Source organism: Coffea eugenioides, chromosome 2 (genome assembly GCF_003713205.1).
Source record: "Coffea eugenioides isolate CCC68of chromosome 2, Ceug_1.0, whole genome shotgun sequence".
Classification (NCBI taxonomy): Eukaryota; Viridiplantae; Streptophyta; class Magnoliopsida; order Gentianales; family Rubiaceae; genus Coffea; species Coffea eugenioides.
In genome coordinates this window covers 30,137,328-30,151,679 of record NC_040036.1, presented here as the reverse complement: position 1 = coordinate 30,151,679, position 14,352 = coordinate 30,137,328, and the positions used below count along the sequence as shown (strand labels likewise).

The window sequence follows — 14,352 nt, the reverse complement described above, 5'->3', positions numbered from 1 at the left end:
TAGGCAGTAAGCATTTACAAACGGAAAACAAAATCTTACAACAACTCTAGGACTCTACACCTTATGAAAAAAAAACTAGTTCTCTATACCTCAGAGAAGCTAAACAATCCTACAAATAAACTGCAAAATAAATCACAATAACGCAAATTATGTTAAGCTAATAAATACTACTGTGCAACAAAATTTTTGTCTTTGTCCCGCGTGAAACTACAAAGTCAAGAAATCTGCCTAAACATTTTGTTAGCATTTTTCCAAAAGCAGAAGATGGAAAATTGCCCATTTGTACTGGGGAATTCGTGATCTTTTCCTCATTCTAGTCTACTTACAATTCTTGGAAAAAGGAATACTCACATCTCAAACAACAGCCTGTTCATCTGCAGCGTCCCGCAAAATTCTAGAAAGTAGGTGGCAATATTAATTACATTTCAAAATTGACTGTTGCGATAACTAATTCGATGGCGCTCCTTAGTGGGAGCTCGGTGTCGCTGAGCTCGCATTCCGCGAATGCGAGCTCACTTGAGCTGACCTCGCATTCGCAAAATGCGAGGTCAGTGAGCTCGCATTCCACGAATGCGAAGACCCCTTTTGTAGAACAAGCTCCAAAAACCGCCCCCGTTGTAGAATTCCTTTTTTTTCCATCATAAACTAAGAATTCACCCCGAGTATTTACTTTGTTAGATTTGAAGCAATACTGAATTCTTGAAGCTAGGAGGGAGTGTTAAAAATAGAGTGGCAATGAAGATTATCGAAGAGGTGACTTAATTGTTTTCTTTAATTTGCTGCTTTTAAAGTTCTCTTATTTGACTTTGAAAGTTTTGAACTTTGGATCTTTCATTACAGAAATTTGTGCTCTCTAAGCTTAGCATATGTTGTTCTGAAATATTTAAGTGATTTGAGTTTTTGTACGATATGATGGTGTTATTGAGATAATGTGTTTGAGCACAAGCTAGGATAGTGATGAGTTCTGACCTTGGATGGTAGCTATTAAGTCTTGCAATTTACAGTATTTACTGCTTTAACAAGCATTTACATGGCAATGCCAATGCTTTTCAGTAGCTTTTACTTGTTTTTGTGATTGGAGTAAATTGGGTATATGGATTTTGATAATGTTAATATTGTTTATGCAGTACCACTCCATGTATTCATCCTCTAGTGGTTTGGAGAAATGGGTTGTAAAGATTGAGCAACCCATAGACATCTTTCTCACGATACCCATTGCATCAGTTTCTCTTATATAAATGAGGTACACATTGCCTCAGTTTCTCCTATATGAATGGATAGCTCGACACCTTGTATCGTGATTGACATTACTTTGGTTATCATACTTGACATGTTGTATCCTCTGCTATTCATTACTTTGGATTGTTTTGGTTTAGTTCAGTTTAGTTTATTTGAATGTTTAGCTAAGCAAGCGAATCAAAGTTGCTTTTCCTTTAGTGTTGTGCTTGTAGTCTTATCAATTGGTTATATTGTTCATAGCAGTACTTATAGCAGTGCTTGTTGCATTATCAACTTGTTATATTATTCCTTTGAAGCTGAAGTTTAATAGCACTACTTATTTCTTGAGCTGATTTTGTGCAATAATTCGGGGCTGATTTTGGCTTTATTTGGGGCTGATTTTGAATGTACAGCTTTAATTATTGAGGTTCTTATTGGATTGCATATTTTAGCTAAGCAACCTAAGTATTGTTACTTCTCCTTCAGTGTTTTAATCCTCCCCTTATCTACTTGTTTGACTTACTTTATTACAGAAAATTCAAAATTTTGGGAGCTATTCTTATAGCAATGACTGAAGGACGTGAAGACAAAGTCGCAATTTCTCAATGCTAAGGGTCCGCTTGGATGTCTTTGGTTTCTTAAAAATTAATTCCTTTTGTAAACGGTACCTTATGAATTATGTGATATTTGGGCACAATTGTTACTTTTATAGACCTTTGTTGGCGTAATGTGCACCTAATATTGAAATTTGAGTACTTAATATGCTTATTGGCATTGTAGGCCTAATGCAACAAACTACTTTTGATTATCGATTGTTTAGATGACTTCTTTCAATTTATTTTAGATTAAATAAGTTTACCATGCACTAAATTGTGAGTTATTGAAATGCGCCAGCTGACAATGTTAAGATCCACTAATGACAAAAAAAAGATGCTGTTGCATAACAAGAATAAAAAACTCTTTGGTGACAACAAAGCTTGTTCACTAACTCCAAACTTCAATTGTGGACAACAATATTGTCAATAAGTAGATCATATAAGTGACAATATCTTGACAATTTTCAGTGACAAACCTGTGATCAATACATCTCTGACATGCATGCTTAAGTCGTTCAATAAACTCTTTCATATTGTTGTCACTAATGACAACCATTCAACTGACGACCTTTTTGTGTTGTCACTATATACTTTTACCGACGGAGATATTAGTGACGACTTCTCCTCATCGTGACGACTCAAAAATCGTCCAATAAAAAGTCATTGGACAACATTTCCCTATGTTTGTGATGACATATTGTTGTCACTGATGACCAATTTCTTGTAGTGTTATTATTCCTCAACTAGATAAAAGAGCTTAGCCTGATCTCATGCCTATTCACAAAGCGCGGACTTACTGGAATTTCATCGAATGGAATTTGTCCAATGGAAAAAGTAAAAGTTACAAAGCCTTGCCGAAAAGAAGCCAAGAAAAAAACGGCGGCTCTACGATGAAAAAAGATGAGACAAAAAGACCTAGTCTATTCCTCTGCTACTTAAAGGTCTTCGCGCGCACTTGCTTTCCAATTCCAATTGGGTTTCCCCTTTCTCCTGTTTTTTCCAAAAAAGGATTCCTTTTTCTTACTTTCTTTAGTTGTTTGTTTGCCAAAAGACGTTCTGTGTTTAAGGTTTCCTGATCTCACGGCAATGGGTAAAAGCGTATCTTCCAATCAGAATGCGTGTTCCAGGCTTGGGCCCGCAATCCGGCTTTTTCATGCAACTCTGCATTGTCTAGCGTGGGCACGCCTTAGAAGCAAGAGTCTTCTGGATTTTGCCTCCCTTTTGTCACTTTCAACACTAATTGCCTGTAATTAACACAAATACTAATTATGAACAGAAATCCAATACTTTGCATACTAAACTGCCAAAATTAAGACCAAATAACCACAAATAAAATGCATAATTATATCCCTATCAAATTCCCCCACACCAAGACAATGTTTGTCCTCAAGCGTTTCAAACTTTAAATACACAACCCAGCGAGCAAACATTTTTGCAGCAGTTGAATTCAAAACAATGGCTATTAATCAAAGCAACTATTGCCAATGTATGATTTAGATAACTGTCAAGTACTAATGACAAATTTTACGAGATAACTCTCCAACTAGCTTTTAAAACCAATGACTCTTTCAAATCCAGACTAACTAATCTAAGAATAGAAAATATCCAACCAACATTCTTTAATAACTGGTCTAACTATTAAGCAAAATCTCAACATAAAGACTCATGGATCCGCAGGCAATATAATTATTCACATACTTTCATGCTCGTATACTTTTCCTTTCTTTTTTTTTCTTTTTCATCATTTTCATTTTTTTTTGTTTCTTTTTCCTTTTTTTTTTCTTTTTCTTGAAGGAAGTGCTAAGTCTTGAGCCATTCAAGTCTTTTGACGCGAACTCCGACATCTCTCCAATGAAGGAGCCCGGTTACTCAACTTTAACCGCTTAAAGACCATATACTCATAGTTATCGCTGCTTTTTGACGCGAAAATCGACACTTTAGGTGAAGACCCCCGGTTACTAGTCAATGATAACCAGCGGAGTATAGCCGAATGTTATTCACAAATAAACACCCAAGTAAAATTAAAACCATGCAAGCCTGCTTCATTTCCTTAACATGGAGAACTAAGATTAATAGTTGAACCAGTTCACACAAAAATGTCAGAAAAATATTTACAATGCCTAGAAAAGTTAACCAAAAGAAATTGCAAGAGTCACAAAATCTCAAATATTTACCAGAGAGACATCCTAAAATGTTATCATATCATACTTAACATATTATCATCTAAAACCGTAACAATAGTTAAATTTGAAAATTTAGCCATTGCTTATCAGGGCTAACCATAAAAATCCAAAAGGCATGGTAAAGTTTTTTTTTTTATTTTTTTATTTTTTTGCAAAAGGGAAAGCAGTAAGAAGGAAAAGCTAGACTACTCCCCCCACACCTAAAGTCTACATTGTCCTCAATGTAAGAACGAAAAGTTGAAGTCAAGTGAAGAGAGCAAAAAACTTCCCTGAATGAATAAAAAACTGCAGCAAAACACCATGGTAGGGGAGGTGTCAGGGACTGGCAGCGTGGAGCCTCTGATGGTAGTGTGGTGTAGCGTTGCTTCAGATGGAAGCGGAAGTCTTCAATCCAAGCCTATGTCCCCAGAGTTTACTAGAGTTGCTGTAAGGCGTGACCACGCCTTATAAGGCAGAGTCTTCTGCCCAAGCATTTCTACGATGTTCAACAGCATCACTTATAGGGCGTGGGCATGCCTTGTAAATCCAAGTCTCCTGCCCAACACCAAAAACACTGGCAATGAAACAAAACAACCAAAAATCAACGAAAAATGAAAGAGGACTATAACAAAAAATGGAGGCCTTGGGTTGCCTCCCAAGAAGCGCCTTTCTTTAACGTCTTTGGCTAGACGACTCCTCAGTGAGCAATTAGGCATAGATATGATCTATCAAGTGTACCTCTTCCACAGTACCAATGTCTGAAACATGAACAAACGGTTTTAAACGATGACCATTAACTGTAAAACTCTTATTAGTCTCTAAACTCTGGATTTCAACCACACCATTGGGAAAAACATTGGCTACCACATATGGTCCAATCCAACGAGATTTTAACTTACCTGGCATGAATTTCAACCGTGAATTGAACAAGAGTACCTTTTGTCCTGGAGAAAAGTGTTTCGCACGCAATAGGCGGTCATGAAACTGCTTGGTACGCTCTTTGTACAAACGTGCATTGTCATATGCTTCAAGACGAATTTCCTCCAACTCCTGGAGTTGGAGCTTTCTCTCTTTGCCATCTCTATCCGCATGCAAATTGCATTGCTTGACTGCCCAGAATGCACGATGCTCAATAGCCACAGGTAAATGACACATCTTACCAAACACCAACCTATATGGGGACATTCCAATGGGCGTTTTATACGCCGTTCGATATGCCCACAAAGCATCATCCAATCGCAAGCTCCAATCCTTACGGTTGGGGTTAACCGTTTTCTCCAATATGCTCTTGATCTCTCAATTAGAGACTTCAGCTTGCCCATTGGTCTGAGGATGATATGTTGTACTCACACGATGGTGCACTCCATATTTTCTCATGAGAGCTGCAATGGTGCGATTGCAGAAATGGGTACCTTGATCACTGATGATGGCTCTCGGCACCCCGAACCTACTAAAAATGTGGGATTTGAGAAATCCTACAACAACTTGAGAATCATTAGTCCGGGTAGCCTTTGCTTCTACCCATTTCGATACATAGTCAACTGCTAACAGAATATACAAAAATCCAAAAGAGCTAGGAAAAGGTCCCATAAAGTCCATACCCCAAACATCAAACACTTCACAAAATAACATAGGCACTTGAGGCATTTCATCCCTATGAGACAAACTTCCAAATTTTTGACATTTTTCACAGCTTTTACAAAATGCATAAGCATCACGAAATAATGTTTCCCAATAAAAGCCACAATCAAGGATTTTTCTAGCAGTTCTCTTAGGTCCAAAATGGCCACCACATGCATAATTATGACAATGAGTAAGGATAGAAGGAGTTTCACTTTCAGGTACACATCTACGAATAATTTGATCAGAGCCTATTTTCCACAGATATGGCTCGTCCCAAATATAGTATCGAGAATCATGGACTATCTTATCTCTCTTACTCTTACTCATGCCAATAGGGAATTTATGACTGACCAAAAAGTTCACAATATCTGCATACCAAGGTTCCTTACCTTTGAGATAGAAGAGATGTTCATCAGGAAATACCTCAGATATGGGAACTGCTTCCTCTTCTCTTATCAACCTACTCAAATGGTCAGCTACTGAATTATCCACCCCTTTCCGATCCTTGATCTCCCAGTCAAATTCTTGCAGCAAGAGCACCCAACGAATGAGTCTTGGCTTGGACTCCCTTTTTGACAAGAGATACTTCAAAGCTGCATGATCAGAGTAAACCGTTACTTTTGACCCCAATAGATATGATCTAAATTTCTCAAAAGCGAAAACAATGGCTAGAAGCTCCTTCTCCGTGGTGGTGTAGTTGCATTGAGCTGGTGTCAATGTTTTTGACGCATAGTATATCACGTGACTACACTTCCCACTCCGCTGTCCAAGCACAGCTCCTACGGCATACTGACTGGCGTCACACATGAGCTCAAAGGATAGCTTCCAATCTGGGGGTTGGATGATTGGTGCCGTGGTCAACATACCCTTGAGTGTGTCAAAGGACAATTTGCAATCATCTCCAAAGATGAATGGCACCTCCTTTTGAAGCAGGCGAGACAATAGTTGAGCAATTTTTGAAAAATCTTTTATGAAACGCCTGTAAAAACCTGCATGGCCTAGAAAACTACGAATATCCTTGACATTAGTAGGGTAAGGTAGACTAGTGATCAAATCAATTTTAGCCTTATCTACCTCAATACCCCTTGATGAAACAACATGGCCCAAAACTATGCCTTCCTTAACCATGAAATGACATTTTTCATAATTAAGAACCAAGTTTGTTTCAATGCATCTTTTCAAAATCTTTGTTAAATGGTCTAGGCACTGATCAAAAGAATCACCGTATACTGTAAAATCATCCATGAAAATTTCAATGCAATTATCAATCATATCAGAGAAAATACTCATCATGCATCTTTGAAATGTTCCAGGAGCATTACACAAACCAAAAGGCATACGGCGATATGCAAAAGTTCCAAAAGGGCAGGTAAAAGTGGTTTTATGTTGGTCCTCTTGAGCAACAATAATTTGATAATATCCAGAGTAACCATCTAAAAAGCAAAAGAAACACTTACCTGCCAACCTCTCAAGCATTTCATCAATAAATGGGAGTGGAAAATGGTCTTTCCGAGTTGCGGCATTTAACTTCCTAAAGTCAATGCACATTTTCCACCCATTTTGCAATCTCATTGGCACTAACTCATTCTTTTCATTTTTCACCAACGTGATTCCAGTTTTCTTGGGAACAACATGGACTGGACTCACCCACTGGCCGTCAGAAATAGGAAAAATAATTCCTAATTCTAAGAGCTTGAGAATCTCCTTCATCACCACCTCCTTCATTGCAGGATTGAGCTTGCGTTGATGCTCTCTCACGGGTTTTACGTCCGACTCCAAAAGGATGTGATGCATGCAAATGGATGGATTGATGCCTTTGATGTCTGCTAACGTCCATCCAATTGCTGGTTTAAATTCTCGTAAGACCCGTAAGAGCCTCTCTTCTTGCAACGCAGTTAAATCATTGGCAATGATTACAGGCAAAGTCTTGTTATCTCCCAAGTAAGCATATTTCAAATGCTGGGGCAGTTCCTTCAATTCCACATTAGGTGCCTGTTGAACAGAAGGTAGAATCCTTTCATTAGAAGTGGGTAATGGTAGAAAAGAATTTTCAAACCTGCCTGGAAGCGGATGTAGTGAATGTAAGGACATGATAGCTTCTTTGACTTCCTCCTCCTCCATGTCGTCCACTTCCAAATTGGTCTTGCCTTGTTGCAAGACAAAGTCCAACTTGTCCCCCATGAAATTCTGTTCAAAATTCTCTTGCACAATAGTGTTAGTCATGCCAACAAAATTTACAGACTCAGTATCCTCAGGATGCTTCATTGCATCAAAAATATTAAAAGTGACCTTCTCTCCATCAAATTCCACAGATAAAGTCCCTTCATGTACATCTATTTTAGTCCTTGCTGTACTCATGAAGGGTCTACCCAAAAGAATCACTGCTGAATCAGTAGAGTATGCATCATTCATATCAACAATGTAAAAATCCACAGGAAAAATGAATTCATTGACCTTTACTAGAACATCTTCAACTAGGCCCTCAGGGTAGACATTCGACCTGTCAGCTAGTTGAATGATTACCCTAGTTTCTTTGAGGGGTCCTAAATTCAAAACTTTAAAAATTGAGAGAGGCATGACATTTATTGAAGCACCTAAGTCAAGCATGCTTTTTTCAATTCTTTGATTGCCAATTATGCATGGTATAGTAAACATACCTGGATCCTTGCATTTCTGGGGCAACTTCCTTTGAAACATCGCTGAGACATTCTCCCCCACCTTCACCTTGTCATCCAGACTCCACTTATTGCGGTTAGTGCATAAGCCCTTCAAAAATTTAGCATATTTGGGCAATTGCCTAATAGCATCCAATAAAGGAATATTGATCTCCACTTTCCTGAAGGTGTCCAAAATCTCTTGCTCAGATTCTTTCTTTTTGGCTCTTGTAAACCTGCCAGGAAAAGGAGGAATGTCAACTTTCTTTGAGACTTCAGAGGATTGTTTCTCATCTTCCTCTTCCCCCTTCCTGGGCACTTCTTCTTCTTTGGCGTGGGCACGCCTAGGAGACTGTACCTCCTTGCCACTCCGTAATTGCATTGCACTGGCATTCTCCTTGGGATTAGGAATTACTTGAGATGGTAACTTTCCTCTATTGCTATTTTCCAGGTTGCTCATGGAAGTTGCCAATTGAGACATCTGTACTTCCAAATTCCTAATGCTAGCACGAGTCTCTTGTTGAAATCTGTGAGACTCCTGTTGAGATCTTTGAGCCTCTTGCTGTAATTGACTCGTGCTTTGGGCCAGTGACTTCACCATATCTTCAAGAGACATGTTTGAATTGGAAGTGGATGGTTGTTGCACTGGTGGCCGTGGTTGGAAATGTTGTTGAAAGCCAAGGGGTTTTGAAGCATAGCTAAAGTTAGGATGATTTCGCCACCCTGGATTGTAAGTGGGTGCAAAAGGATCATTCCTTCGTGGAGGTGGTCCAGAAAAATCTTCCACTATGTTGGCTTGTTCAGGTGAATCCTCCTGGAGAGTTGGGCACATGTCAGTCATGTGTCCGGGAGCAGCACAGATACCACAAGTCTTCACAGATTGTAATTGCCCCCTTGCCATTTGACGTACCAGAGAGGTAAGCTCAGATAGTTTACCCTCTAAGTCAGAGTGATTCACTTCATTGACCCTTCTTATTGCTCCATCAGCTCTCACTCCAAATTGTTAGGAATTTTCAGCCATGGTGGAGATCAATAACGTGGCTTCGTCTGTGGTCTTGTTAACCAGAGCACCGCCACTGGCTGCATCTAACATGCTCCTATCCATGGGTGATAATCCCTCGTAGAAATATTGTATTAAGAGCTGATCAGGGATTTGATGATGTGGGCAGCTTGCACACAGTTGTTTAAAGCGCTCCCAGTACTCATATAGAACTTCCCCATTTGCCTGCCTAACTCCACATATTTCTTTCCTTATATTGGCGGCTCTAGAGGCAGGGAAAAATTTCTCGAGGAATCTTCTCTTCAATTCTTCCCACGTAGTGATGGATCCAGATGGCAGGTAAAATAACCAATCTTTAGCCTTATCTGCCAAAGAGAAAGGGAAGGCTCTCAACTTGATGTGGTCCTCAGTGACTCCTTGAGGTTTCATTGTGGAGCACACCACATGAAATTCCTTCAAGTGTTTATGTGGGTCTTCACCTGCAATACCACAAAAAGTAGGAAGTAAGTGAATAAGACCGGATTTAAGCTCAAATGCCTCTTCCGTGTTAGGAAATGTAATGCATAATGGCTGTTGGTTCACGTTAGGGGTTGCCAACTCCCTCAAAGTCCTTGGAGCTGCCATTGCTACTCGGAGAATATGCACTTCTTTTTCTTCAGATTCACTTGATGAATCACTGGAAATAAACTCTTGCTCAGATTCTGAAGGTGACGTTGAATCTTGTTGCTTACGCAACTTTGCCTCCTTAGTCAACCTTCTTGCAGTCTTCTCGATCTCTGGATCAATTTCTAATTCTCCTGTACGAGAAGATCGAGGCATAAAATAAAAAAAAATAAATAAATAAGTAAAAATAAAAACTAAAACCTGTGCAATAAGTCACTTAAAACACCAGTTCCCCGGCAACGGCGCCAAAATTTGGTGGGTGTCAAACCACCAAAAATAAAATTTATATTAGACCTACTACCAAAACTGAATGAGTATAGTGGTGAGTAGGGTCGTCTCCTCAGGGAACAGGTAGGCAAATCACACAGGAAAATGGGGGGAGATTTTAGCAGTAGTACCAACTAATTTAAAAGGAATAAAAACTGAAATTTAAAGTTGAGTAAGATAGCAGGAACCAAATTACACAAATAACAATTAATTAAAACAACCTAGTCAAGGAATTAATCTTGGCACCGAAGCACACAACTGATCACAGATACAAGGGACAATTCATATACTCACGAATAAACTGGTTATAGTGGTCAAGCGACGCGCCCAACCACCAATCTTTCCTTAATTTTATGGTAGTCAAGAGACGCTCATAAACTACCCTCTTGTGATTAGACAACCCCAGAATGCTCACAGGATTTAATGTAGCCACAGCATTAGGAATTAGAAAGACCCAATTCTAGATGACAAACACACATGCGGGTTTATTTAGGCTAGATTAATTATCCCCACGATCCAAATTAAACCGCTTGCGAGGCGGTGAAATTGTCTCGTTTGCCACTAATCAAGATACTTAAAGGCGACGCGCCAACATCCTAATTGGCTATCAATTATTTAGACAATCGAATAACAGGCCTAATTATCCAATAAATCTAAACAATAATAACTCAGGGAAAAATAGAGAATAATCAAATACCCATGAACATATAAATTAAAAATAAAACAATTAAAACGATCTCACAGTTATGGTGCCCCGATCCTTGATTTATTCCTCAACTAGATAAAAGATTAGCCTGATCTCATGCTGTTCAAAAGCGACTACTGAATTTCATCGAATGAATTTGTCCAATGGAAGAAAAAAAAAGCAAAGCTTGCGAAAAAAAGCCAAAAAAAAAAACGGCTCTACGAGAAAAGATGAGACAAAAAGACCTAGTCTATTCCTCTGCTACTTAAAGGTCTTTGCGGCACTTGCTTTCCAATTCCAATTGGTTTCCCCTTCTCCTGTGTTTTCCAAAAGGATTCCTTTTTCTTACTTTCTTAGTTGTTTGTTGCCAAAAGACTTCTTGTTTTAAGGTTTCCTGATCTCACGCATGGTAAAAAGGTATCTTCCAATCAAAATGGTTGTTCCAGGGCTTGGGCCCGCGATCCGGCTTTTTCACGCAGCTCTGTGTTGTCTGGCGTGGGCACGCCAGAGAAGGCCTAGTCTTCTGGAATTTGCCCTTTTTTTATCACTTTTATCACCAATTGCCTGTAATTAACACAAATACCAATTATGAGCAGAAATCCAATACTTTGCATAATAAACTGCCAAAATTAAGACCAAATAACCACAAATAAAATGCATAATTATATCCCTATCAGTAGTATTGAATCTGGGAAACTTGAACAACATCAAAAGATGGATGAACATGATTTGGCTGTAAAGCTAAAACAAGTTTTGTTGAGAAATAAGTATCTCTTAGTTTTGGATGATTTATGGGACGCTAAGGCTTGGAATTTGTTGGAGAGATCATTGCCCGATGATGCCAATGGAAGCAGGATTCTCATCACGAGCAGATTGCAGAATTTGTCTCTGCAATTCAAACCTGATAGCAAGGTTCACCATCTCCGCCACCTTACCGACGAAGAGAGTTGGAATTTGCTGCAGAAAAAGCTATTTGGCAAAGAAGGTTGTCCTCCAAGACTCAGTGGAGTTGCTTCTCAAACAGCAAAATCTTGTAAGGGCTTACCTCTCACGATTGTCCTTGTTGCTGGAATTCTTGCTAATACTGCAGAAGACTGCTGGAAAGAAGTTACAAAGCGTCTAACTTCTAGTATTATCCTTGATGATGAATACTGCATGAAGACACTTGAGCTGAGTTACAGTCATTTACCGGATGATTTGAAGCCGTGCATTCTTTACTTTGGTGCATTTCAAGAAGACAAAAGTGTTCCCGTTCGAAGATTGCTTTGGCTCTGGATCTCTGAAGGATTTGTACGAAAGACCAAAGGAATGAGATTAGAGAATGTGGCAGATGACTACTTGAAGGATCTGGTTGATAGAAGTTTAGTTATGGTTTCCGAACAAAGAATTATGGGTGGTGCCAAAGCCTGCCGAGTTCACGATTTGGTACACGAGTTTTGTGTGAAAAAAGCCCAAGACGAAAACTTTCTACATATTTTGCATAGTCAGAATGATTGTTTTATTTTTACTAGCCCAAGCAACCCCCTTCGAGTTTGTGATCGAAGTGCTAGGAATTTGATGATTCGGGAGTCAATGCTAGAATTTCCCAATGCCCGCAATTTGTTATCGTTTAAGGAGGATGATTCGGGGTTTTGGTTACCTAAACTTCTAAGAGTGTTGGATTTGGGGAAATTGGTGTTTGGTGAATATTTTCCGATGGAAGTACTTTTGCTTGCTCAGTTGAGATACTTGGCTCTTCGTCTTAACTTGATAGATTCTATCCCAGCTGCAACAGCAGACCTCTCAAGGTTACAAACTTTTCTGGCACGAGGAGAATATTCCTCTGATTTTTTGTTACCCAAGACTATCTGGAACATTAAGACATTGAGGCATCTATGGACTACAAATCCCGAAGTTGGTTTTATTTTTCCTGTTGAAAATCTTGAAGCATCCCCAGGTTTAGATCGTTTAGACAGTTTAAGCCTTGCCATTGATCCCTCCTCTCAAAGCTTGCAAAAGATACCGACAAAGTTACCAAACATCCGCAGGCTAAGATGTAAGAAGAAGGCATCAAGAGAAGAACCTACCAGAATTGGCGACGGGATTCTCGTGTTTGACTGTTTGAATCAACTAGAATCACTTACTCTGCGTTACTTTGATAGGTACAGATTTAAATTCCCTTTGAATTTGAAGAAGTTGACCCTCCGAATGACTAAACAGCCATGGAGTGAAATCTCAACAATTGGAAAGTTGCCCAAACTTGAAGTGCTTAAATTATGCCGTAACTCCTTCGTTGGGGAAGAATGGGAAATGAAAGAAGAGGAGTTCCCCAAGCTCCGAGTCTTGAAATTGTCAAGGTTGTGCGGCTCTCGCAGCTGGACTTCATCTTCTGATAATTTTCCCCGTCTTGAGAAATTGATTGTGCACAATTGTTGGATGTTGGAAGAGGTGCCTTCTTGTTTAGGGGAATGTCCGACTCTTGAAATGATTGAGTGAGAGGGTGTTTTGAGTCTGTTGTAAATTCAGTGAAGCAAATTCAACTAGAACAGATAGATATGGGAAATGAGATTCTAAAGATCTTAATTGAAGATTGCATTGATCCATGGAGTTCCAGCGAAGACGAAGAAGGATGGTAAATCCCTCACAAGAAGTCTAATTCAAGTTTCTTGAAAACAATTTCTGGAGAATCCCCCTTTTTTGTTGTTGACTAGATGCAGCGATAAAATGTCAATTTTTTTTTTTAATTCTGCTACAGATTGATATGATGCTTATAGTCACCTAAGCACAAGTCTATATGCAAGATACACTTTTCCTTCCTTTTATTTCGGTCAGAGTAGTACAGAAACTTTTTAATTGCTTCTCTTTTTCCTCGACAAAGAACCATACACTCAATTAATTAATATGTTAAAGCATCCCTTTTTTTTTTGGCAACAAATATTAAGAAGACACAAGAAAAAAAGGGAAAAAAAACTTGGTTATGTTCCTTTTTACCTTTGGATGTATTGTATATTAAAGAAGTTACATATTTGCAAGAATTGGATAAAATATTGTACTTAGTGTTATTATTTTTTTAAGTTCATAACTTTGCCAATTATCTTTAATATATTGCTTGCTATATTTGTTTAACTTTATTGTTAATAATTCTTTTAAAAACAATTAATGTACAAAATTTGCTCCCTAACCCAAATCCAAACTCCGCTACTGAGATAAGCATAGTACAAATGTAAGCCTTTGATAAGTCGAGTTTGGGCCATAAAATAAGATTCTTTCCTAGTATTGGCTTTAGGCGCGTCTAAGCCCAACTAGGACCAAGTTAATGGTAAATGAGCCAGGCTAGGCCACAATAAGTGGCAACTGACTGACTAGGATTACGTGTGGTAAGATGAGATTATAAATGATGGTTGAGTAAAGATATCATGAAACGATTTACAACCTTAATTTTTTTAATTTTTATCGAACAAGAAAAGAAAAGTCATCTTCAATCAGGAATAAGTGAAGAATCATT

The 14,352-nt window shown here is 38.7% G+C and overlaps 2 protein-coding genes across 2 annotated transcripts; one reads left to right on the top strand and one right to left on the bottom strand.

The window, feature by feature from the left end:
* Positions 1-5,272: 5,272 nt before the first annotated feature.
* Positions 5,273-9,154, bottom strand: LOC113759438. The gene is made up of 3 exons (XM_027302013.1): positions 7,057-9,154; positions 6,674-6,828; positions 5,273-6,520 (listed from the first exon to the last, which is right to left on the bottom strand). The coding sequence occupies exons 1-3, from the start codon at positions 9,152-9,154 to the stop codon at positions 5,273-5,275; spliced, it is 3,501 nt and encodes a 1,166-aa protein (XP_027157814.1).
* A 2,428-nt stretch (positions 9,155-11,582) lies between these two features.
* Positions 11,583-13,343, top strand: LOC113759437 (putative late blight resistance protein homolog R1A-10). The gene has a single exon (XM_027302012.1). The coding sequence runs from the start codon at positions 11,583-11,585 to the stop codon at positions 13,341-13,343; it is 1,761 nt and encodes a 586-aa protein (XP_027157813.1).
* Positions 13,344-14,352: the final 1,009 nt, after the last annotated feature.

Bases quoted from the DNA above. Each gene is read 5' to 3' on its own strand.
- LOC113759438 (XM_027302013.1), bottom strand. From the start codon at position 9,154: ATGGCAAGGGGGCAATTACAATCTGTGAAGACTTGTGGTATCTGTGCT. The intron at 6,829-7,056 runs GTAAGTGTTTCT...ATGATTTTACAG, and splicing joins AATGCTTGAGAGGTTGGCAG to TATACGGTGATTCTTTTGAT. The intron at 6,521-6,673 runs GTAGATAAGGCT...CTGCTTCAAAAG, and splicing joins TTTCATCAAGGGGTATTGAG to GAGGTGCCATTCATCTTTGG.
- LOC113759437 (XM_027302012.1), top strand. From the start codon at position 11,583: ATGGATGAACATGATTTGGCTGTAAAGCTAAAACAAGTTTTGTTGAGA.